This window comes from Branchiostoma lanceolatum, chromosome 1 (genome assembly GCF_035083965.1).
Source record: "Branchiostoma lanceolatum isolate klBraLanc5 chromosome 1, klBraLanc5.hap2, whole genome shotgun sequence".
Lineage (NCBI taxonomy): Eukaryota > Metazoa > Chordata > Leptocardii > Amphioxiformes > Branchiostomatidae > Branchiostoma > Branchiostoma lanceolatum.
Window position 1 is genome coordinate 41024644 of NC_089722.1, and position 26178 is coordinate 41050821.

General features: G+C 44.4%; 1 protein-coding gene across 2 annotated transcripts; it reads right to left on the minus strand.

Moving 5' to 3' along the window:
• Positions 1 to 1383: 1383 nt before the first annotated feature.
• On the minus strand, positions 1384 to 25232 carry LOC136423313 (glutathione hydrolase 1 proenzyme-like). 2 transcript variants are annotated; one of them, XM_066411440.1, is made up of 12 exons: positions 24578 to 25232; positions 11527 to 11781; positions 10409 to 10623; positions 9698 to 9893; positions 9119 to 9279; positions 8220 to 8369; positions 7265 to 7401; positions 6703 to 6890; positions 6064 to 6173; positions 5076 to 5206; positions 4400 to 4522; positions 1384 to 2857 (listed from the first exon to the last, which is right to left on the minus strand). In XM_066411440.1, exons 1-12 carry the CDS (start codon positions 24697 to 24699, stop codon positions 2714 to 2716), a joined length of 1932 nt encoding a protein of 643 aa, XP_066267537.1. In that variant the 5' UTR covers positions 24700 to 25232; the 3' UTR covers positions 1384 to 2713. The 2 variants fall into 2 exon arrangements, with proteins under 2 accessions (XP_066267537.1, XP_066267544.1); XM_066411447.1 differs by lacking the exon at positions 24578 to 25232 and adding an exon at positions 18546 to 18751.
• Between the last annotated feature and the right edge of the window lie 946 nt (positions 25233 to 26178).

The following is a 26178-nucleotide window of genomic DNA, read 5'->3' on the forward strand; positions in this document are numbered from 1 at the left end:
AAACTGCTTTCATATAAGAAGTCAACCCCCACATTAGTAACGTAGATATCTATAGAGCCTCATTGTAGACTAGCAACGTAGTTTAATCTTCATTATTTGTTTCACTTGGATGCTTTATGTCCCACGTTATGCTTGTACAATGTCATTAAATGTTGTTGACTTGCAGTTAGCTCACGGGCACGAATTCGAAATTAACCTTGTTTTCGTACATTTTGTATTCTGGCTCTCGACGTCATAGGTAACGATAGTGTTCAAACGTAGGCCACGGACTGTTATTATCGCTATATCTGACCCCGGTACCGAAAACAAAGAAGTGCAAACATCGGTTTAGAAAAACAAGCACGCGGTACAATCACATTGATTGAAGAAGGCGTGTTCCATGTACTTAAGGACCTCTCCGCCTCTCAAGACAAGTATATGGCCGGCTTAAGATAGCATGTGTAAATAGTGCCCCTGGTTTGCCCCATGTCAAGCACAGCCTTTACATTTTGTGGCTGTTGTATTGTCACTCTGTGGTCTGGTGTCAAGATGTCAATCATATAAGTGGATGGGTGGTATGTAAAAGACCAAAGTTCTCACGGCAAAGCGTTCGATATTTACATTGCCTAAACTTACTCATCGTGGACAAGAAGTATTCTCCAAGCAGAGATTTCGACGGGGGGGGGGGGGTGGGGCGTAGTAGTGGCCGGGATTTTAAACGTCTTCCTCACAGTTTGCAAGAATTCTAGTTTGTTGTTGTTGCTTTTGTTTGTCTACTACTAGATGTGATTTTCCTTTCAATATGCTGTAAGGTGTGAACTTGATGGTGGCACAATATAATCTTTAATTGGGCACCAGGGAGAATCTTTTAATTAGGGAAAATGCTAATTTACCTTCCCACGGACTGACTGCGTTTTCGATTTCCTCTCATCATCCTTTCATTTACAGACAGAAGGACAACGTCCAGACTTTGCATGATGTACGAAATGACTAATAAACTTGTGGGCGTACTGACTGATAAGTATCTCATGTCAGCTCAGAAGAGGACTAGAAATAGTCATGCTTTCAAGTACCGGAGTTATCAGCCAAGGGTTGATGTGTTCAAAAATTCGTATTTTCCGAGAACCATAGTAGAATGGAACTCGTTGTCATCAAGTACTGTAGGAGCATCTTCACTCAGTAGCTTTAAAGAACGGTTGCAGTCAGATATGCAAAGACTAGCTGTAACAGACCGTTCGATGTAATATGACCAGCTGCTGCCGCGCCGCGTGCCTGCGAAGCTGGTGTGTTACGCTATATGGCGGTTGTACCGGCTATATAGATACAGATACAGATGCACCAAGTCATACTACTTGTATAACAGCATACACCATGCACGCGATTCATAGACTGATCACAATACTCTTATTGTTGGTCCCATCTTTATTTAGTTCGAATAAAAAATCTAAAACTTCGCCTATATGTACACCCTATACACATAGATGCTCTACACAGATGCTGTTCCGTCTATTAGTATTTAAGAATCTATTTAACTTATGATGGGATGTAAACTATCACTAAACCCTGTCATAAAAACTACGAACGCTATTGATTGAAATAATGCCTAATAGTTATTCAGTGCCAGTGCGTATCTGTACCCCGTGAGATTGATTGTACAAACAAATGCATAGTAATCAATAATAGGCATCGATTGCCCATATATGTACGTATAGCGTAAATTTTAAAAATTTCATGCAACAATCAGCCAAATACTCTACACTCTACATTACAAACACTCCTGCATTTTATGCGATTCTAATCATAGAAAAGAGTTAAATGAAAACTGAAAAATTGCAGTTCTTAACAACACTTGTCCTACGGGACCCATATATATATTTATATATATATATATATATATATTGGTTGCACATTACAGAGCTTATATTTGGGTCCCTTATATGTACAGATTGGGGGTATTTTTCAGCTGAGCGCATCACACCGCAGCAAAACGAACCGAATGCGGAAGTCATTGAACTATGCCACAGCAGGGCAGAAAGAGTCAGGGCAAAATGACCTGATTAAGAAATCAAATAAATGAAATAAATTGCGCTAAAAAAAGCCAGCAGGACAAGGGTTAAAGGTCGACGTTGAACGGCATTTCCTTTGCATCCACACGGTCACTTTTCTGCCGGTTTCCCAAGCTAGTTAGCCATGAAAGTACTTTATCTAATAGATACATCAGTACATGACATCGAGTTACACAAAACAGTCAAGGCGAACAAGGTAGTATCCCTGAGACAATAGTGTCAATTCTTTTTTGGGGAAATAAAAGGATTTCATGTAAACCACTTTCGAAGAAGAAAGTTATCATTTCTTTCATTAGATGATATATTGAAGTACAAAAGTACATCTGAACAGTTAAACAATAAACGTCGTGACAAACCATAAAATAATTTTCGCTGCAAAACAAAGTTCGTTATGTACAACCAAGGACAAACATAACAGCCTACATTTCAATGACCGTATGTCACTTTTTTCAGGGCAATAATAACAGGCTCAATCATGCACTGTAGCTATGTGTCGATGCTAACAGGCGGTCACATGCATAGAGATAAGCAGCAATAATGGGGTTCCACACGTCAGCTGTTATGTTACTCATTGGTTGTGATAAAGAAATTTGCCATTCAATCATTCACCAACCTGATAAAATAATCAACGGATAAATTTTCTTAATATAACATTTAACAAGTTTGCTTTAAAACCCTGCGGGGAAGCCTCCTTTGATGGAATCGCATGCAGCAGTGATGACGTCAGACCCGACCCTCGCCACAGCCTGGACTATAGCCGAGCCAGCCTCGTTTATAACGTGACCTTTTTGTAGGAGTCCATCCAGAACAGCCTGGAACGAATAAACACATATTTTCTAAGATATTCAACATTGGATATGAATAGATAAAAATGCATAGCCTCCAAGCAGGCCAAATGGATTGCAAAGACCGTATCCAACTGGAAGAAGGATCTTGTATAGCAATCCAAGGTTGCAAAACATACTTCTTCTGCCAGTTTGATACGGTCTTCACAACCTATAGATCTGCTTGGAGATTAAAAAATGCACAAGAATAAACATGTCTATGTAAAAGGCAGTCCCATATGTTGTCAGGCCGTAGGGGTAGTGGGTTGTCAATCCACTGTATAAGGGGCACAGTGGTGCTCGCCCCTCTCCTTCCACAGCATTCTACCTCGCCGACCGAGGGCAGAGTGGAGGGAGGAAAATGGTGTTAAGTGCTTACGAAGGTCAAAACGGCCAGCAAGGAATGCCAGTACGTCACTATTCCTGAAGACGGCTCAAACTACTGGTTTTCTTCTGGTGGTCACATTCTGTGTCTAACCCTAACTAATCCCTACTAGATCCATCTCTGGCGTGAACATTCTCTCTGTAACCCGACCCTACCCAACTCTGGTGTCTCTAACCCTAACTCTAACCCCTAACCCTGACCCTAATCCATCCGTACCCACCTCTGGCGTCTCTAATCCTAACTCTAACCCCTAACCCTGAACCCTAACCCATCCCTACCCACCTCTGGCGTCTCTAATCCTAACTCTAACCCCTAACCCTGAACCCTAACCCATCCCTACCCAACTCTGGCGTCTCTAATCCTAACTCTAACCCCTAACCCTGAACCCTAACCCATCCCTACCCAACTCTGGCGTCTCTAATCCTAACTCTAACCCCTAATCCTGACCCCTAACCCATCCGTACCCACCTCTGGCGTGAACAGTCTGTCTGTAACCCATCCCTGCCCAACTCTAATCCTAACTCTAACCCCTAACCCTGACCCTGCCCTGACCCCTAACCCCTCCCTACCCAACTCTGGCGTCTCTAATCCCAACTCTAACCCCTAACCCTGACCCCTAACCCATCCGTACCCACCTCTGGCGTGAACATTTTGTCTGTAACCCATCCCTACCCAACTCTAATCCTAACTCTAACCCCTAACCCTGACCCTGCCCTGGCCCCTAACCCCTCCCTACCCAACTCTGGCGTCTCTAATCCCAACTCTAATAACCCCTAACCCTGACCCCTAACCCATCCGTACCCACCTCTGGCGTGAACATTTTGTCTGTAACCCATCCCTACCCAACTCTAACCCCTAACCCTGACCCCTAACCCTGACCCCTAACCCATCCGTACCCACCTCTGGCGTGAACATTTTGTCTGTAACCCATCCCTACCCAACTCCGGCGTCTCTAATCCTAACTCTAACTCCTAATCCTGACCTCTAACCTGACCCATCCGTACCCACCTCTGGCGTGAACATTCTGTCTATAACCCATCCCTACCCAACTCTAATCCTAACTCTAACCCCTAACCCCTCCCTACCCAATTCTGGCGTCTCTAATCCTAACTCTAACCTTTAATCCCTGACCCATCCGTACCCACCTGTGGCGTGAACAGTCTGCTACTTTCAATGTCGACCCGCTGCGGGACCAGCTGGTGGTGCATCCGGGGCTTCTCCACAGCGTCCTTGATGTTCAGTCCGAACCACAGGTGCTGCATGGCCGCCTGGAGTCAACGTGGTGGACGCATGGATGGTCAAAGTAAATTCAGACAATAGCCATAACGAAGAAATTCTATGACTCACGCACATACAAACGCACATACCAAACAAATACATGCAAACACACATACCAAACACATACATGCAAACACACACACACACACACACACACACACACACACACACACACACACACACACATACATACATATAAACAAACACATACATAAACACACACACAAATACACATATATTTTCAAACGCACACTCACACACACACACACACACACACACACACACACACACACACACACATACATACACACAATGTCTGTATAAACCAATTAGAGAGTTTGATATTGCATATTTGACACGTTTCTACAACATCAAACGCACTACTTTTGTGCATCATTACATAGATGTTGTAGTAGACCTTACGGAAGTTCCTCTACTTCTGTTGCGTCAATTTAGTATTGATTTTCATTGTCAGAGATTGATCTCCATAACCTCGTGCGTATCTGGATATGAAAATGATTTTACAGAGAAAAGTGTCCTTACGTAAGCCGTTGCCGTGGTAATTTTGGTTCCTCCCGAAGCCCCGACCACCAGCCTGACGTCATTGTTGGAGTCCAGCACGACGACAGGCACCATGGACGATAGGGGGCGCTTTCCGGGCCGGATGAAGTTGGCTGATGAGAAAAGGGAAATGGTCACAGTACACCGATTATGACCTCCGTGAAAAATTGGGGTGTCGGTTTTGGTGTGTGTGTGTGTCTGGATGTGTTTCCGGATATTTGTGTCCAGCAAAATTTAAGAACATCTGAATGGATAAATAGCAATGTTCTTTATTCACAACCGTTTAACCAAGTATGTTACAAGAGTCGAGTATTGCCCTGATGAAGATGACAGACAGTCATCGAAATTGTCCCTGATGAAGACGACAGACAGTTAACGAAACGTCGGCTCTTGTAAAATGCTTGGTTGTGAATAAAAGAACCTTGCTATTCAGTCATTCGCCAACCTGATGAAATCATTCACGGATCTGAATGGATGGTGATGATATTTGTTATGTGGGTAGATCAAGGTCAATGTCTATTATGAACCCTCTGGTGTTTGACCTTGGTTCTGCAGCAGAACTTCCAGTTTTGATATCTCGTGTTCTAGACAAGCTTAAGGTCTGGTAACGATTGTTGGATGTTGTACTGAAGATATTCTAAAAGTAAGCGAATTCTGGTTGTCATAATCTGAACCGTGACTATTAGCTGGTAACTTGGTGACCCCGGTTCGAATCCGGGAAGGACATCCTGGTTGTTGGTGCATTCGTCTTTCCGAATGGACGTGAAATGGTGGTCCGTTGATCGAGGAGGTGCCTCGGGCACGTTAAAAAGGCTATAACAGCCTCATTACTCAGATGGGTACATACCTACTTATCTGTATCTGTATCTATATAGCCGGTATAACCGCCATTCGGCGTAACACACCAGGTTCGCTGATGAATGTGATACATAACATTTAAATTGCTGTGGCTATGTACCCATGCACGTACCTGGGGAAGGCGGCACCCCGAAAGCGTTGGTGAGGTTTGGGGTGGAAAAATCGTCCATCTCGTCGTTGAGGATGATGCCGGTCGACGGAGAGCGCAACTTCGCGCCGAAACTAGGGCCACAATTGAAGGATATCAAAAACAGTACAACATGCAATGATCAGAAACGAAGAAAGACACCAACAATGGTAATACCCAGACAAACAGATAGGGGTCTCCAAAAACATAATCGTTTGAATCTTGAGTCAAGTTTTGCCCAATCTTGGAACGTTTACCCTATTTTGCAACACAGACCTTCTTCAAAAGTGCTGACCCAGCTGCTCAGGACACGTGACATTAGAGAAGTGTGACGTACAACACACGTTTAGTTACGGAAGTGTGATATAAGGACACGTGACCTTACTGAAGTGTAACGTGACGAGACGTCATCTTGCGGAATACGTGACGTAACGGATATTTGACATGCAGGACATGTGACGTTACGGAAGTGTGACGTACAGGACACGTGACATTACCGAAGTTTGACGTACAGGACACGTCACCTTACGGAAGTGTGAGGTGTAGGACATGCGACTTAACGACAGTGGGACGTACAGGACACGTGATGTTACGGAAGCGTGACGTTACAAAAGCTTGACTTACTACAGGTTGATGGTGCTGGTTACGGACACAGCGTCGCCGTTAGGTCCCAGTACGGATAGGTGTGAGGTGCCGCCGTCAGGTGACAGCGCGAAGGACGGGCCGTAGTACGTGTAGTTGTGCGTCGTGGAGTCGTCTATCCTCAGCCGCAGGGTGTCAGCGAAGTCACGGGACGTCATGTTTCTGACGAGCTTTTAAGGAAGAAAGAATAGAACACTATTCAAAATTCAGCTTGATAGAAAGTTCATTGCAAATTCATGCCCGTAGGCTAATTGCAAGTACATGTACATGTAACACGGAGTGGACTGACAGACAGTGATGAACAATATAACATATTACTACTCTAATCTTACCTACTGACATTGACCGTCTGAAAAAGTGGGGAAATTAGAATGGAAAATAGTAGCCTCTTTCAACAGCTTATAAATGCGGACTGTCGCATTCCAACGCATGCTGTTCCATAGTGTGTCGCGGCAGGTTTGGAGTTCAACAGGAGAATAAGCTTCATCAAATTGATACTTGATTTGAACCTAAAGGTCTTTTGAAACAACCGAAGGTTTTGTACCTCCTCGATCTCTACGAAGTTGGGGTCCCCCAGCTCAGTTCTCTTGGCGTAGGCGAACTTGAAGGCCTCCACAATCCTGTGGTATGTCAGGATCTGGTTATCGTCTCCGTCCACACTGGAGGCGTTCAGTCGGTAACCTGCAGAGTTCAAAGAGAAATCCAAGATCTCATACCTTCGTGGACTTTTTTTGTGAGTTTTTTTGTGTGTGAATGTCTTATTTTACTTGCTTATTGTGAATCTAAATGTTGAGTTAGATGCCCAAAGGTTAGGCGTGACGGATCATGACATTGCAATACAGCCAGCTGCTTCCTCGCCGCGTACCTGCGATGCTGCTGTGTTGCGCCGAAGGGAAGGCCGTTTTATCGGCTATACAGATACAGAACCTAGTGTGTTACCCTGAGGGGCGGTTATACCGGCTATACCATGAGATACAGAAGCTAGTGTGTTACCCTGAAGAGCGGTTATACCGGATACAAGTATACAGATACAGAAGCCGGTGTTTTACACTGAAGGGTGGTTTTTCCGGCTATACAGATTCAGATACAGAAGCTGTTGTGTTACACTAAAGGACGGTTATACCGGCTATATAAATACAAAAGCTGGTATGTTACACTGAAGCTTAAGGGTGGTTATACCGGCTATACAAAAAACTGGTGTGTTATATACAGGCTATATACATATACATATACAGGTACAGATATAGAATTCCTTGGTAATTCTGTCTATGCATTTCGATGACTTCCTGTGGGATTTTGGGCAAAACCAGCCTTCTAGACGAAGTTAGCAGTGCCTTCCTACCGTCTAATATGTTGAGGATGAGACTTATATCCGCTAGCTGGAGGGAGGTTATGATTGCATTATGACGTTATGGCCGTATAACCAGAAGGAATGGGTGTTTTGATTGCTTTCGTTTGGTTTGGTTCGGCCAATTATTCGTAAAACTATGTCTTCCTACCGTCCAGGATGTTGAGGATGAGGCTTAAGACGGGTCCGCTAGACGGAGCAGGAGACGACAGCACCGTCAGACCCCCCGCGAGGGAGATGTTGAGAGGAGGAGTCACTTCTGCCTGGTAGTCACGCAGGTCCTGCTCTGTGATGATTCCATCTATGAAAAAAGAAATCGAAGATTTTATAGCGATACCTCAGTTTTCTTGTGAATTTCTTGTTTTATCCATTTATGTTGTGACTTTCGGGCTGATTCGGTCTATGCATTTCTCCATCGGCCTCGTAACACACTAGTCATTCATATGGCAGGAAATTAAAGAAATGGAATGAGATAACCTCTCATAAACTATTTTGGGACCTTTTGTCTAACTTCCTGTCAGTGACGTCCCCGACGTGCCTAGCGTGTGAATATAAATGTGGAGGCGCACACGGACGAACAGACTCACCCAAAAGCAAATACTTCCCTTTCGCCAAGGTAATAAAAGATTTTACTATCTCTTGTAACGTCTATGATCTTTTGCCACACCCTTGCAAAAGTAAAGGGTACACAGGGAGGTCATGAGACTTAAGGATTCGACATTTGTAGCGACACTTTCCCGATTTATGTGTTCGTGTGGTTCAAGTATCAAGTCCCACATACAACAAAGCAAGGTACAATCGTGACAAAATGGATGAAGAAATGAAAACGTAATCTTTAGCCTGAAAAGGCTGAAATCTTGTGAGTACTACAACATGGCATCACTTAACCATATAAAAGGCATTAATCTGCAAGCGGATCTTCGGGTAAGATACTAGTAATCGCTATTACTAGAAGTATTAAACAAAGAGGCACTGTCTTTGCTTAATATATACCGATTCTGTCACCGATTAATCTGCTTGTAGACTAAAATTCATCAAACTTTGACCTACCCGCGTCCTGTATGTCCTTCACTAGATTCTTGGCGATCTCCCCCGTGTAGAAGGAGTCTGCACCTCCATCAGCAATCGCACGGAGCGTCTCTGCAAGCTGCGGCCGCTTCATGATCTGGTTTTTTCCCAGAACGTTGTTGTTCTCGTCACAGAAAACGTCACTGGTGGAACAAGCAGAGACGAAGATCGATTAATCTTTTTCTTCCATAAGTTCAGAACTTATTCATATCTGTACAGATTTTCTGGGTGCACAAATAACGGTACAACGGAACGAAATCAGCGTTTTGGTTTAAAGGGGCTTCTAAAAGTCAAAACAGATCTTTATAAAGAAAGTCAAAATTTGCCTAGAGTGTTCTATGTGATTGAACTTTTCATGAGCCTTTTCATCATCTTTATCAACCAATCCCTAGTTCAATACCTAGAAGTGGTCAAATATTGCCTTGCATTGACCAAACTCTTTGAAAAAAGAGTCTTTAGTATGACTCGGCCCGGATCTAACTCACGATATACCGAATGCAAAGAGAACACTCTACCCACTAGGCCATTGCACCGGTAAACTCTCTTTTCAAGTCAACCTACCACATATGGCTCTCTGGGCTCTCTATCAGATCTTTGCTACGGTCGATGGCTATACTCATCGCATTGCCAATACAGAATCCCTCCTCCGCGAGCTGGATAGCCGGCTGGAACAGGTCCTTCCACGGCAGCTTCCCGTGTCTCTGGTGAGCCTCCCAGTATCCACGGATCTCTCCGGGTACGGCAACGGCAAGTCCGCCTGGAAAGAAATGAGAAGTAAGAGTGAATTCGATCCAGTTAACTGAATGGAGAGCTAGTCTTCTACTGGCCGTGACAAAGAAGACAAAAGACAAACGCTACATGTTATAGTAAGACAAATTTTGTGTTGGAAATTACAGTTCAACCAGAGAAGAAACAGTCACGAAAATACGTCACTGGAAAAGATCATGACATCGTGAACATAGTTTGTACCAATTTTCCTACTGGCCTCCATAGCAGGATCTCTTTGCCTTTTTTGGGCTTTTGCTAATGACTTCTTTTTGTACTGGGTCGTTTGTGCAGCCAGCCCTAAACAATTAGGCTCTATCTAGTGTATGTATTATGTTGTTTTATTGTGTAATGAGCCCTGGAAGATTAGCCCCTAAAGGGGCTAAAGGGCATCTTATAAATCAAACAGCCACCCAGTACGAAAAGAAGTCACCAGCAAGAAGTGTCCCAAAACAAGGCCCAAAGAGTCTGCTATGGAGGCTACTCTCAGACTAATTTAGCAAGTACCTGTGGTAGATGACGCTGATGCGTACATGTTTTCGGAGGCTCCCGCGGGGGCGGTCTCTCTGGCGTTGATGATATCTGCCGTGTTGGTTTCCTTGTTGTAAACGGTCATGAAGAACCCCCCGCCGATCCCCATACTGTGCGCGTTCATGATGCCCACGCACAGGAGACTCGCGATGGCGGAGTCCACGGCAGAACCGCCCTTCTCAAGGATATCACTGTGACAAAATAGATCAGAACAAAACATAAACGTCTTCCAAGTTATCAAGTAAACTATGCAATCATAGGTCGTCCCGAATATCAACGTACAATGAAATCGGTAATGCTCTAAAGAAATGTAACTGTTTAAGTCATTTCCACACCAAACAATGCATGGAGTGACGCCAATCTCAGTTTCATATAGCCCTTGGGCCACACATCCATGGGAAGGTATAAGAAAGTTGATAATTCGATCAGATTAAAGTCTTCAAACTTTAGCCTGGTATCCAAACCTATCATGACTGACGAGTCCCAGCGCCGACAGGTTTGGCAACCAGGCTATTCAGATAGCCACCATAGTAGGCGGTCTGGGTCTTGGGGGGGGGGGGGTGTATTTATAGTGTACTTTTGCCAGGGGTCTCCCTAAAGAATGGTACAGTGGCGCTCCTCCATCCTGTTCTAATCCCAGCTCCATCCTGTTGATTTTCAATGTTAGGGCATTTTTTCCAATTTTTACCCAGCAAAGCCTGTAACTTTGCTCAAAACTAGAAATTTCAGGTGTAAAGCTGAAGTTGCAGAAGATAACTTCCATTATGTCTGAAAAAGGCAAAAGGCAACATCCGCTCTCCTTTTGAGAGTTGTGCGCCCCCTCCAGACCTCCCCCCTCGCGACACGTATCCTGTGCCCGGCACCCTCCCCCCCATCCTGCTATATATTTCTGGGGAGATCCCTGTTTGCTGATGATTTCTTCTTGTACTGTGTCGTTTGTGCAGTCAGCCTGTAACCTACATGTACATCATGTAGAAGCCAAATAGTTACGGACTGGCCGCACAAACGACCCAGTACAAAAAGAATTCAGCAGAAAAAGTACATTATAAGCCCCAAAAAGAGAGCCTGCTCTTGAGGCTACTATTCAGACTTACCTGCCGATTTCCGAGCACCTTCCGGCATCTGCCGCGACGGCAGCCCGACTGTACGGCCCTCCGCTGCCCACGGGCGGACTGTCCGCCTGGCAAGACTCCCCAACGACTTTCTCCTGACGCGATCGTCTCGTCGACAGCCCGACGCCCAGCCCGATAGCCATGACTAGCGCCACGACTATCGCAACGGCAGCACCGGCCATAACATATTTCTTCTGCATCTTCTCCCAGATTCCTCGATGCGGCTGTTTTTGTAAACTGCAAGAAAAATCAAAGCGCGTGTTAGAAATGATGAGGTAGATAAGTACACAAACTTCTACTGTGGAACCTGAATCATGGAAACAGAAACCGCGGGAGACCGCATAAGACATAACGTTGGGTAACATAAATTCGCGGGGTACTTAAATTCGCGATTTTTCGAAAACGGGGTATTTAGGGATATGTGCTAGATGCAACATAAGTAATACCGCTAGAAATGCAAACCTGACAGACTTACGTATTCAGAACACTGTCTGAAAAGCTTCGATAAGCATGGATTATAAGGCGACGAGGTCAAAAACTCCCCGTCCCTTATTGGAACAGTCAGAGGGCTTCGTGGGAGAATCACACAACATGGTTGTCGACTGGTTTATAAGAAAAATGTCACATCCGCTTCCTGCTAAACACAATTATTTACAAGACAACTTATTACAATCTCTTTTGCTAACCTGCAACTGGATTCTAAGTGTGATCAATCATCAAAACTCCTCTCTGTTGCTACAACCTACGGCACGTGTATTTTCCCGCCGCCATATTGTTAACCAGAATCCTGTTGTCAAGCAGACGACAAAGGTTTGTGAGGAACACTTTTTTGTCTAAATGCTGCGTGTGATAGTGGACTGAGGAAGATATTTTCCTCAAAGTTTGCTCCTAACACAACAAGGAACACATGGACATAGTAGTATTACCATTGCTACGGCATCCAGCTAACTTGCCATGAATAATGTAACGTTACACGTTGCCCGATGATGACGATGGGCCGACTTTGAGTGAAGTTCTACCGACTCAACACACGGGTTGTTCCCGAACTGGCCTGATGTGTGCGGTACGGCCGTTTTTTCGTGTATTTTTTTTACTTGGACACGTCTATATCCATAGCACTCTCCTCAAGCCAAGGATGGAACGAATAGCTGCTGTATAAAATGAGATTAGCGGTAAGATATTCAAGACGAATCTTCTCTCCCGAATTAATGTGCCCCCCTGTCCGACAGCAGTTTCAAGTTTAAATATTATGGTGTCAGCACGACTAGAGACAAAATCTACCATATATATGATTAGTGCAAAGATAGTACATGATACTGACAGAATTATGGAAAAAAAGGATGGTTTATTGTTCTGCTAGATTGATTTCAGTCAACCATTATCGGAAAAATCCCGAATTTATGTTACCCAACGTTATATCGAAGAACTTGAAGCAGGCAGCGGTTTGGACCTACGCCGTAGCGCGCGCAGTCCATTGGTTAGCGATCTTGCCTCTGTAACAAGAAGCCCTGGGTTCGATCCCGGCTGTGTCACTCACCCGACATGCACGCTACCGGAAAGGGTCGCAGTCCTTAGGACGGGACGTTAACCACTGTTCATTGTGCTTGTCGAAAAGAGCTAGGGGAATTTCCCCCGGTATAATGAACCTGTAAATACTGCCCATAACGTCTGTCTTCTCTGTCACGACCAGTGGAAGATAAGCTCATCTGTTCATTGAGTTCATTTGAGCTAAACTGGTTCAAGATTACTTAACTTTCCTCCTTTCCTTACCAACTGTCTGCAGCGATGGGCGACAGAGTTGTATATGGCGACAACTAGCTATGAGATGATTCTGAGCGAGCTCGACAGACTACGTGAGTTAGAAACAGTTATTTACTTGAGACCGGCCACTGACACTGTAACTGTCTTATTTACATCTCACCATGTCATCTCAAGGAGGCCGAGCGGTAGTCTTAACTCTGGAAGAGTGTTCCTTTTGTAAACAGGGCACGCCTTCCTCAATCAGACAAATTGCCATGAGTGCATGTTTTGCGCTACTGTAACGTTACATGTATGTGTTTCGGGATCTTTCTAACCAAACCTCCTTAAGCCTTGATCTGATTATCGCACTCCGCTTTACTAAATATACTGTAAATGCAGAAATGTTCGCGGTGTTTTATGTTCGCGAACATTTTGTCCAATACTGTGACAGTATGGGACTATAGCACTGCCGCAAAACCACTGCAAACACTCCATTTTCGCCTCAGCGCGAAATAAAAACCACGCGAACTTCCTACTATGACAGGTTTGCCACTCTTCTTATCTCACTAGGTCAGTTCATCATGTTCCCAAATACTTACCTGCGCGTATCTGAATGTTTATGTTTGCTTACAAAACGTTCCCTAGTTCTGTCAGTCAGTATGAAAGGCCAGGACTTACTGCGCAAATACGGTACAGTACAAATAGGCGCTGCGTGTTTATGTTTCATCCCACTATGTTTGTCTCTTATCTTCTCAACGTTTTGTTCTCCTATTGGTGTGGTGAGCATGCAAATAAAGCACAGTTCCGGAAGGGCTGTTTCACAAATGATGTGCAAATTTACTACTCTTCAAGCAGAGGTTGGTGGGGAAGATTGTGATCTTCTTATCATGATGTGCCCCGATTTCTTTTCCGAACGTTGACGGTGCTGGCGCCGCGTTGACGTAATGGTTAGGGTGTTTGGCGGAGAACCCAGAGGTCATGGTTCGAATCCCCTAATATGCCACCGATGTTTTGCCCTTGGAAAAGGGCACGACTTTCCTCACTCCACCCAGGTGTAAAAATGACTTAACAGGAACAAACTTATACAAATTACAAAACATGCTTGGAACCCATTCATCAATCAGTGCTCTTAATAGTTCGGCATGTGTCGTGGCCAGGCCGCGCTGTCTTTGGTCAAAGGGCAGGCGGAGCTCTCTGCCTCCTGGTGGTCGCTAGGTCATCTTTTGCATCTGTTTCACGCGGTAGGAGTTTCTTTGACCCTTGATTGACCAATCAAACTCCTATTACGTAAAACTCCGACCGGGAGCCAACGATTATTTAGTACCCTGGTGGTGGAAAGCTTGGCATAGCCAATTCACGGTAGACTGGATGCCAGGCTATGTGCGTTTAACTGTATCTGTATCTATATCTTTCTAGCCGGTATAACCGCCATTCGGCGTAACACACCAGCTTCGCAGGCACGCGGCGCGACAGCAGCTGGTTAACTTACACTGAACGGTCTGTAACACCTACTCTTTGCACCTCTAACTGCAGCCGTTCTTTAAAGCTATTTAGTGAGGGTGCTCCTACAGTACCTGATGACAGCGAGTTCTATTCTACTATTTTTCTCGGAAATTACGAATTCTTGAACACATCAATCCTTGGTTGATAACTTTGGTACTTAAATGCCTGACCCCTAGCCTGGAAACAGTCAGGCATCAAGGCCATTAACCAGTGGGGACCGCGCACGCTACAACGTGACAATGTTGACAACATGACTCGATGTCGTTAGTAAAGTGTAGTTGCATGGGATGACGTCAGCTCTTAGTAACCATGGCTGTGACAGGTCGGTTCTGGCGCGCCATCATGGTCTGCTCAGACGGCATGTAAACAACGATATCAGGATCTGCCTTGATAAACCTGACGGCGTTACACGGACCTTCAACCCGGAAACTACTAGTCACACAATGGAACGGCTTTTCACGGTGGTTTTAAGTTCGCGGTGAAGAGCTCACCGCGAAAATCGCGAACGTAAACCACCGCGAACATTTCTGAATTTACATACAGTATGGGAAACTGCCGGGATGCACCCCCTTTCCACTAGGGCTACGTTAGGAGGTGACCAAAGCTAACAAGGCTGGAATCCAGGCTATCCCAGAGTTAGTCCCTGAGAAACAGGATATTGGGGGGACCGGAGGTCTGGCATCCAGACTACTGTAATTCACTTTATCTTCACGGCAGCAAAATTTCACGGTGTAAGGAAAATGGACATTTTCACTGAACTTTAACTTCACGGAACCGATGTGTGAGGGAATTATGAATAATTACAACATGTTTTTCACGGGGATGATAAGTTCACGATACAGAGGTTACAGTGAAAAGAGTGAACACTAAGTTATAGTGAAAGAAACAAGAATGACAAGTATATAGTTTGAAAAATCTATCGTTACAAGGTCATGGACCCAGAGTTCGAATCCAAGTTCGTTGTCGCTCGCCTGGCTTGTTACTATTGAAAGGGTTCCTGCCCTTGGGACTTTGGATCAATACAAGTGGTATTTGATTATTTGATTTTGATTTATTTGGAAGTGTGAAATGACACATGCGGCCAGGGCTACAGAACTAAACCGGAGGCAAGCCCTGGTAAGTGGCCAGAATACAATATACAAATGCTAGTAAAATGGTTTCGAATTACAATGCACTTTTAAATGGTTACAATGCGTTAACAGAAATAGCTTTTACGTAGGTTATACAAACTTTACAAAGCAGGGAGAGATTCTAGATACGGAGACGATCTGTTGCTAACATTATGTATGCGATATCTGCGATAACAAAGGGACGTTTTAGACTTGTATTTAAAAGGGTAGGGACGGTTCTCTGAAACATCAACAATTTGTCAGAGTTGAATGAAGCTATATAGCTACCCATCTGTTTGAAAATTTCAAATAACCATTTGCAACTTGTATTTGACTTCCTGGTACTGAGTGGTACACCATCCATTAACCTTTGATCTTGCGCATGACTTTTGACCTTAATGGCACAAATGAGAAAGCATTTTGTACTACCCCCCCCCCCTCCCCATAAGAAAGAATACTTTTCGAAAAAAATGCATTTTTATTCATGGAAATCATAGCATCCGACCGTCCACAACCACAGGTATTGTAAGAAAATAACGATTCTGTAAAAGCCCTGTAAAAAGTTTTCCCCCTCCTTTCTCCATTTTCTCTTTCACACAACTATGCGCCAAGGTCGTTAGCTTGGATACCAGACGTCGACTGTCCCCAGGGCCACGTCCTCGGCTCTAGGGCCAACATGTCCCCTGGGAAATTTTACAACAGGCCCCTTAAGTTATGAAACAAAGGAGCAAGTAGAAATTAAGTAGAAATCAAGTACAAATCAAAGGAGCGAGTAGGAACAAGTGATCCCAACCGAGATTCGAAACCCACGCCGAAACCGGCAGCCCAGATCACAGGCACGCACGCCTTAACCACTTAAGGCTAAAAGGTCGCGACCAGTTAGACTGGTCAGTTGGAGGCGCTTGAACCCCCACTGTAACAGTTATACACGATAGATATTACAGAGATCAGTGGTCTGGCATCAAAGCTAAAGTTTATTTTTCTACGGTCATTTGGAAATGAACAGAGTCCTCGGAGTAGTACTTGGAACTGTAATGCATTGCCCCACCCCGCCAAGTGTATGATGTCACGGTGAGACAGCAACTTTGCGACTGACTGTTGAGTCCGTCCTGTCCCCTTCAACCCGGGTGTAAACATTCCGAAACTAACCTAATTTGGCACTTCGTCCCAGCATTATCATAGTGGCTTACAATAACGTGCGTTTCAACCAAAGGATCCTTGTGCTGATCTAGCCTCTACCACTGGCCCCGTGGATGGCTGGGAAAATAGTAGAAATTGGCCAAATAGAGTGAATAGTATGCTAAGGGAGTCTGCTACAGAGAGAGGATCCAATCTGTCATCCTACGAACCCTGAAAGTGAAACCCTGGCAAATATTCTCCCTATATCCGGCGTAGTTAGTCTGGTAGAGACGAGTGCTGACCACTATAGCGTCGTCCCGTCAAAACCGTTTATTGATTACATGATTACAGAGATTAAAGTTCATTTACTTCTGATAAACGTCAGTGTAAGTGCCAAGCTGTCTAATTCGAAACATATCAGATTGTACCACCCCGCTCACAGTGCACACGACACGAGGAACGCGAGCTATGCGCGACCTAAATTTTGGCCCGGCTTGCTCGACGATTAGTGACTTTTGGGGCAAAAAGATCAAGTGTCCGATGCCCAAGCCTTTACTTGTGTGTGCTCTGGTATTGTTTGAAAGCTTGCCAACGCCGTCCGTTGACGTTGTAGCGTGTACACAGGCGAATTGCGATCGACTTCGCGTCGCAGTGAAAACTATGGAACGCCAGGTATAAAAACGTCCTTGTTCGCGATTATAGGTCGCGGAGGGCTTGGAAAATAGTTGAAATTGGTCAAATAGAGTGAATAGTATGCTAAGGGAGTCGGCTACGGAGAGAGGGTCCAATCTGCCATCCTAACGGAGCCTGCAAGTGAAACCCTGGCAAATATTTTCCCTATATAGCCGGCGTAGTTAGTCGTAGTTAGTCTGGTAGAGGCCGTAGTGCTGACTACTCTAGGATCCTCTAGCGCCGTCCCGTCGAAATCGTTCATTGATTACATGATTGCCGAGATTAAAGTCCATTTACTTCTGATAAACGTTAGTGTAAGTGCCAAGCTGTCTAATTCGAAACATATCAGATTGTACCCCGCTGTGCACAAGACACGAGGAACGCGAGCTATGCGCGACCTAAATTATGGGCCTGCTTGCTCCACGTGATTAGTGACTTTTAGGGCAAAACGAACAGGACTTAAGGTGGTTTTATTAAGACGAAGTGTCCGATGCCTAAGCCTTTACGATCCTTTACTTGTGTGTGCCCTGGTATTGTTTGAAAGCTTGCCAACGCCGTCCGTTGACGTTGTAGCGTGTACACAGGCGAATTGTGATCGACTTCGCGTCGCAGTAGAATCTATTGAACGCCAGGTACAATAACGTCCTTGTTCGCGATTATAGGTCAAACTGTATGACACAGGACGAGGCTAAGAGGGTATAGAATAGCGCTACAGTTGTAAATCGGGCGGGTACAAACTCACCCCCCCCCCCACCCCTTAACTCTGGTCCTAATTTGCGGTTCACGTTTGCACATTTTACAAGTGTCTCTGGGTGAGTACACGGCTCACTTCCTGCTGAAAACAAGGTAAAAACTCACCTGTATGATGTGGTTCCGTGGTTACAAGTGGTACCTGTGCTACACTTCGGTCCTTGTGCGTGTCGCGCGACCTTGCGCCCTTAACGGGTCAGTAGAGAAATCAGACGACTTGTTCGTAACCGGGCAGGGCGAGAAATATCGGGTTTCAGCGGGGGGAAGCGACAATCTAGACCATTCTCACCTGCCAGGGAGCGCGCCAGAAGTTCGCGTGATCCTTACAAACAACCTTTATTCTTTCTTCCTCGCTGATCTCCAAGCAGATGTTGGGCGGAACGTTGGCTTTTCTGAACTTTTCTGACTGCCCATTTTTTTTCGATGGGCGAGTTTTTTTTGGTGGCTGTCAGAGAAGCTGCTCTGAGTCAAAGTATGTTCCGAAGATCACGCCTTTTATGATATGTACATACGTGTACAGAAGAACTTTACTGACATCGTGAGATTTGGTTTCATGGGTAAGTTCCAAGCCGATGCGCCCCGCGGCTTTCCGGCGACATGTCGTTTTCGTAAGGGTGTCGGTGTGTGACTGTTACCGTACAGTATGTGGGCTGTTCGGGCCATGGCGACAGTGTGGACTCCAGCTTAGGCTAGCGCTAGGCCATTTTGATTTGATTATGTGGATAACATCCGCGCGCGCATCAATGTCCGTTCGTTTCCATAAAAAAGTTTTTGCCCATACTATGAATCGTAAATAATAAAATACATGCTGTAAATCTATTGCAAAAATCGCACGCTCGCATCAGTTTTGGGGTCCCCTGCATGATGTCATCCATATAATCAAATCAACATGACCTTAGGTCGGGACAAGTATGTATGTATCGTCAATCCGCATGTTTCCTTTACATTTCATCTCTAAGAATGAAATACTGGTATCCTTGGCAAAAGCTAGCCTCTACCAGGCTCCGCAGATGGCTGGGAAAATAGTAGAAATTGGCCAAATAGAGTGAATAGTATGCTATAAAAGGGAGTCGGCTACGGAGAGAGGGTCCAATATGTCATCCTAGCATATTGGACCCTCTCTCCGTGGCCGACTCCTTAGCATACTATTCACTCTATTTGGCCAATTTCTGCTATTTTTCAGCCATCCGCGGAGCCTGGTAGAGGCTAGGCAAAAGCATGGTATGCTTACAAGGCTAGGGAGGGTTGCGTGCCGGAAAAAAAAAACTGGCAGTCACGATCTGTGCTCCACGGACATGCGCAGAGCTAGAGACGCCCACTACTGTTAGAAAGTGGGGAAACGATTAATGTACATGTAGTAGTCTGCAAGTGTGATCGCGCATACTAAAATATGCGTATCAAAGTCAGAGACAGAGAGGAATCCGTTAGATTTCTCAGATATGAACACTGTGCATGACTGACCATGACTGCGTGTATGACTAAACATGTACAAGTCTGTACACGGAGGCGTTAGGCTGTTCAGGGCCCTTGCGACCGATTCCTTCGCCACATTCCCATAATGACTAATATGGAAAAATGAAGAATCATGACTCGATCTGTCAGAAAACGTTTGCTGTTAAACGTATAAAATCCGGAACACAGTATGTTAGAGGGGACAGACAGGGAATAGAAATAGAGAGGAGAGGACAAGAGTTTGCTGGATGATTAAAAATCCAACGTTTCAGGAGACGATTGCAAGTTTGAGATGACCCCAACATCGACACGCCTTGTGACGTCATGACCATTGAACACTTTGGTTGTAAAAGTGTGCAAACAAGCCGCGTCTGGGTATTAAGAGGTCATGTCTGGTTATGTTACCGCGTCGCCGAACTGTTGGTTTTACGTGTGATTACAATATTCTTACAGGAACCGTGTACTTCAGAAGGTAATAGTAAGTCCTGGTATCCTTGGCAAAAGTTAGCCTCTACCAGGCTCCGCGGATGGCTGGAGTAATAGTAGAAATTGGCCAAATAGAGTGAATCGTTTGTGGGAGTCTGCTACGGAGAGAGGGTCCAACATAATCTCAAAGCAGATCTATAGGTTGCGAAGACCGTATCCAACTGGACGAAAGAAATTTTAAAAACTCCTTCTGCCAGTTGGATACGGTCTTTGCAACCGTTGGGTCTGCTTGGAGACTAGGTCCAATATGCCATCCTAGCATATTGTAGGAAGGTAATAATAAGTCCTGGAGTAGTTTGAGTTGCTGTTGGAGGGTAGTCTGTTTCTGTTTTTATAAAACAGACTCTTATGACTTTTAGGACCTTTTAGTTACAGCTGAAGTTTTGAGACTTGAAATTTGAGTTAGTACTTTTATGAAGCCTTGTTTTAGTGTATTTTAAGTGTCATCCTAGTTAGGGGGCTTCCACACCATCCCCTAACCAACAGGTAAACTAACTATGATGGCACTCAGGCTAGACGGGGGGGGGGGGGCTGCATGTGGGTTTACGTAGAACGTACTAGTAATCAGCCGTTTGATTCCATGTAATTCGTAGCCACACCGCATGAAGTGTGTACGGTGCGTTCCACGTATAGGCTAGAGCAATTGGTGATTCAGTTTAAAAGCGTAAAGCAAGGTCAGCTAGCCGAAGTTCAACTCTGACTTTTAGCGTAGAGCGCAGACGGCACCACCTACTCTCTAAACTTTGCACGCCTACTCTCCAAGCAGAGGAGGGGTTCCGGCAGGTTTTTGACGTGTTCTTAGGCGTTTTTGTCGGGCTTTTTACTAAGACAAAGTAGAAAGCCCGACAAAAACGCCTAAAAACACCCCAAAAACCTGCCGGAACCCCTCCTCTGCTTGGAGAGTATGCACGCCCTCCCTGGAGACTTATCATTAATTGAAGTGTGACTCGGCACACGTTCGGATGTTTGCCCACTGTCTAGATGTTCGTTCAACCGGAGTGATTAATTTCCACACACGCTGACTATCGATATCCCTAGGGGCGGGACTGTAAACATAGAAATCTTTTCTTTTCAAATTTGGCAAGTCACGGTTGTTCATCGTTTTTCTTTTTTAATAGAAAAGGGTAGATATAAAAAGCTGCCTGCTCACGAGAGAATGTGTAAGTTTTGTACAATGAACGCAGTGGAAAATGAAATACATTTTATTTGTCAATGTCCTCTATATGACGTCGAAAGAAACGAATTATATAAAACAGCTTTCATAAATCCTCCTAGCTTTCACAATTTGAATAATTTACAAAAATCCATCTTTCTACTAAAATCAACAAACCTACTTACGATACAAAACGTGGGTCACTTTATTTTCCACTGCCTTCAAGACAAAAGGAAGTCAAACCCAACCATAGTCAACCATAGTTAACATAGAACTTTCCCAGTAGACTAGATAACTATTTCGATTTCCATGTTTCTCCATGTACTTGTTTGTCTGTAATTAGCCTTTTGGTATGAACTTGCAATAAAGTTATTATTTAATTTTGTATTTTTTTATTACTTTTGGCAAAGTTTTTCGTTAGCGTTCGTTTTTCGTGTACGTGTCTACCTGTCTATTTGTGTGTGAACACGATATCTCGAGAAGGCCTTAATGGATTGATATTGTCTTGATATTGGGTATGTATGTAGACCTCGAAATATGATTAGATTTTGGGTCCCTATTGTTTCTATATTAGACCAATGAATGAATGAATGAATGTCAAAATATGAACAAGGAAAGAATGGCGCTACACTTATATCATGGCATGCAATGGTTAGACGTCGACAGCAGCGAAACATGCACCAACATTATGCCAAGATAAGAGTCATGAGGCTTTTGTCTGCGACATTATACACCTTAAGTGCTTCTGGAAAAGATCCACCTCCTGTTTACGTTGTAAAACTACCGCGAACTTCAATCCATTTGTAGTATCATGAAACCATCGTGCGGTCTTACGCTGTATTACAGGCCCCTACATTATTACTCGTAGGCGTGGTCACCGACGTTCTACGTTCTCTAATCTCCAAGCAGATAGTGGGTGGAAGCTCGTAAAGTTTTCAATTGCCAGGTTGAACTCCGACAGCGTCCTGGGATGGTTGGCTATCAGAGAAGCCCGGTCGGCAGTCATAAAACGTTACGGTCTCCCACCATAACATCTGCTTGGAGATAACAGTACGTTTTCTCGGCGCTGTGTTTGTACTTGTAGGTACGCGGGTGCCCCAGGCGCGATTACATCATCGGTCTCCCCTGGCCAAGTTCACCCTCATTTTATTATAATTTAGTTTATTGCAAGTTCATGCCCGTGGGCTAATTGCAAATACATGGTAACAACAGCCGAAACGTATAATTTAGGGGCTGACTTGGAGAATGTTTTCGTCGAATAATTGTATACTATTAGTTATCAGTAGCTCCATTGGCGGAAATTTTTGGTTATATATTAACCCTATCTAGACGGGGGGGGGGGGGGGCTAAAAGTGCCCGCGCCAACTTTGACATCGTATAACTGCCAAACAACATATGCTGTCTGTGATGCCGTTTGCTATATAGAACACTTCTTTTTTTAATAATGTATAAATGTAAAACCTTTATGGTCAGAAGTTGAAAACTATTTCCTTTTTGAATATGGATATACACTGTCATTAACCATACATGATGTAATCTTAGGATACAACATTTCCAATGTAAAACAATTTCAATACATTAATGAACTAATACTGCTGGGGAAAACCCAATTTGTAAGTTTAAGTACAGAACGAATCGAATGGACATCGTAACATTGTTTAAATCCGAATGCTTATTAAGAAAAATATGAATGATTGTATGTCCACATTACAGCGCACATTATTGACAGTTACTGCTTGTACTTTGTATTTTTGTACAGAATGACAATAAAGTTTTATTTAAAAAAAAAAAAACATATGCTAGGACTACCAAACTTGGTGACCCTTCCTAGAATTCAGTTGGCCCCAATCCCAGATATCCCAAAAAAAGCCCAGTCTAGCCAGGGTAAATTGATGTGCCCGGTACATGTATGAAGCATGTTCCGTCAAACCATTTTATTCTTTCACAGGTGGCCTTCAGGACATGTGACCCCAAAACTACAGATGACATGTGGCCACTATAGAGAGGGGTGTGTGGTGCCAGTCAGTGTGTTAAGTTTAGTAGACTATTGGATGCTTTTTGATGCGCGCGGAATTAGTGGGTACTTTGCCGTACACTGTGAAGTAGTGTGCATTTTTAACTTGCTAAAATTATCATTTGTTGAAAAATAATACCCCCTTCTGGAGTTTAGGACTCCTTTAACCAAGTGACTAATTTCCAAGGGAGCCATTGCAAAATCATAACAAATCAGGATACAGAAGGATAACTTAACATAAACTTAACATATTTCTGTTTTTGTCATTATTCAACATTATCTGCTTGGGGCCGTATCTGCTTGGGGACCGTATCTGCTTAAATATAGCCCCGTATCTGCTCCGGGGACTGTAACCGCCGTACTGGCCCCGATAAGTTGAAAATCGCCGTGCGGGAGGCCTGTATCGGAGGCTACAGTTCCCTCACAATCACGCTGAACATGCATGCTGACTAAATGCGAAGGCGCCTCCAGGGCCTTTGGGACCAAGGACGCTACACGATACACGCTCGTAACACGGCCTTCTTAGTACCTGAATCACCACTCCAAACTTAACGTACGTATACATGGCGTAATAGACGCATGGAGTAAGTTAGCCTGCCGAATTTAACCCACTGCCTTCCTGAATTTAGCGTAGAGCGTTGACGGTATCCCCATGCAGACCCCATGAACGAAACAACCAGTGCCTTATAACCCCCCCCCACACACACACACACACACACCTTTACCTGCATAACAAACTTCTAGAGAATACTAGTCGTTTACGCATAGACTAAACCTTTGCATGTACATTTATATGTATATAATTGTTAACATGTGACCTGTGCTTAGCCCAGTGGGCCGGGGCAAAAATGTACAATAAAGGATTTCAACTTTATCCAGTTGTAGAGTTTGAATTGTCTTTATATATTGTTTACCTGGATCATCCTTTATTTGTTTATGTAGGTTAGACATCCAGCCTGGATGTCTAACCTACATAAGCAAATAAAGGGCTACATTCATTTAATAAACTGTATATTTTTGACCGAGTCGTCTCACCTGCCGTTCTGGGTTGTATCCGGGACCAGGGTCAGCATTTCCTCGGCGGGTATGAGATCCCCCTGGCTGTTGGACCCGGGCTTGGCAGGATCCAGCATTCTCATGTTAGCAGAGGCCGCCATGGTCGGAGTTGAACACAAGCCGTCGATAACTCGTCTAACCTACTAGAATACTGGGAATGGTAGCTTCCGAATGTTTTCTGTGTGCCTGTCTGTTGTAGGGCCAATTAAGGTCGCCACTAGGACTCAAGAGACACCGCAGTAGTATCCAACAACCTCACGACGACAATCTTTGATCCTGGCGCCCGTTCGACCACGTACACGTAGTGACACAACAACGAGAATGGCTGGTAAACATCACAGACTCCACGAAAAACTGGGAAGACGGTCTGTTTCTTTCATATGATAATGTCCAACACTCTGCGGTAACATACATGTGAGTCAGGACACCCCATCCAACCGGTAGCACCACTTTTCAGCGCGCGTACAACAGTCAACAATCTCTGATCCTGGTGACACAACAGCAAAACGTACCGAGAATGACCGGAAAACATCACAGACTCCGCGAATACTGCGAAGACAGTCTGTTCCTTTCATATGATAATGTCCGACACTTTGCGGTAACATACATGTGTGTCGAGACACCCCAACCAACCGGTAGAACCACTTTTCAGCGCGCGTACACCAGCTAGTTAGAGGTTTACTGGGACCGGCCGGTAAATCTAAAGTAAAGTTACATCCGGCGACTTGTTACCGGTACCAGTACAGGCTGAGTAGGTGTGACTCCAGGGTGAAGGTTAAGGTCCACTCCGCAATCTCCAAGCAGATGTAGGGTCAGACTGAGTGCTTTTAATACGCGTGTTTGTTTGTTGTCGCATTATACACATCTTTCTTGAGGTCCGCATGACGAAACTAATTAATAACAGCTAAAATCACGGATATCCCTGATCACTAGAAATACTTAAAATGTCACAGATCATATTACGTGAAAAACTGTGCCGAACACTAAATCTGCTGAAATAGATTATTGATTAATCTTGTGCCCCGCAGCGCACATGAATACATGAGTCATGACTTAAAGATTCCATTCCGTCTCTGCAGCAAGGTTTGTTAAGTTCGCGCCTTCGCGGGGAGGGGTTGCTAGTCTCTTTACAACTGAGGAATGTCCGGCTGTTTTTTACAAGCGCAAACCGGAGCGTGCGACTGCGCTTGTACCTACAATAGTGGTCGGTTCTTAAACGTGCCCGAGGCCACAGTAAGCCCAGTATCTGTTGGGATTTAGCTATCAAAGGACCCTATTTTTCGGGTGGTGAAGATGGCAACGGGTCCTGGATAAGGCAACCACGGAGAACAGGGATGGATACCAAGTTATGCTACGGTCCCAATTAGAAATTGTTTCGAAATATACAATGAGGTGCCCTATCGTTCTTTTGAAAATCCCAATCCGCAACTATGTGTTCTTCACTGTATGTAATTTCAAGTAAGGTACATGTATCAAAGCCTATACGTAGGGCACGCATTGACTATTTTTCTTACTTCGTGATATCAAAAAGAGTAGGGGTCCTTCCAGGTGTGAGTGCATCAAATAGAGCTTCCCGAATA

Bases quoted from the DNA above. Each gene is read 5' to 3' on its own strand.
- LOC136423313 (XM_066411440.1), bottom strand. From the start codon at position 24,699: ATGGCGGCCTCTGCTAACATGAGAATGCTGGATCCTGCCAAGCCCGGG. The intron at 11,782-24,577 runs GTGAGACGACTC...TTTTTCTTGCAG, and splicing joins GATACAACCCAGAACGGCAG to TTTACAAAAACAGCCGCATC. The intron at 9,894-10,408 runs GTACTTGCTAAA...ATTTCTTTCCAG, and splicing joins ATCAGCGTCATCTACCACAG to GCGGACTTGCCGTTGCCGTA.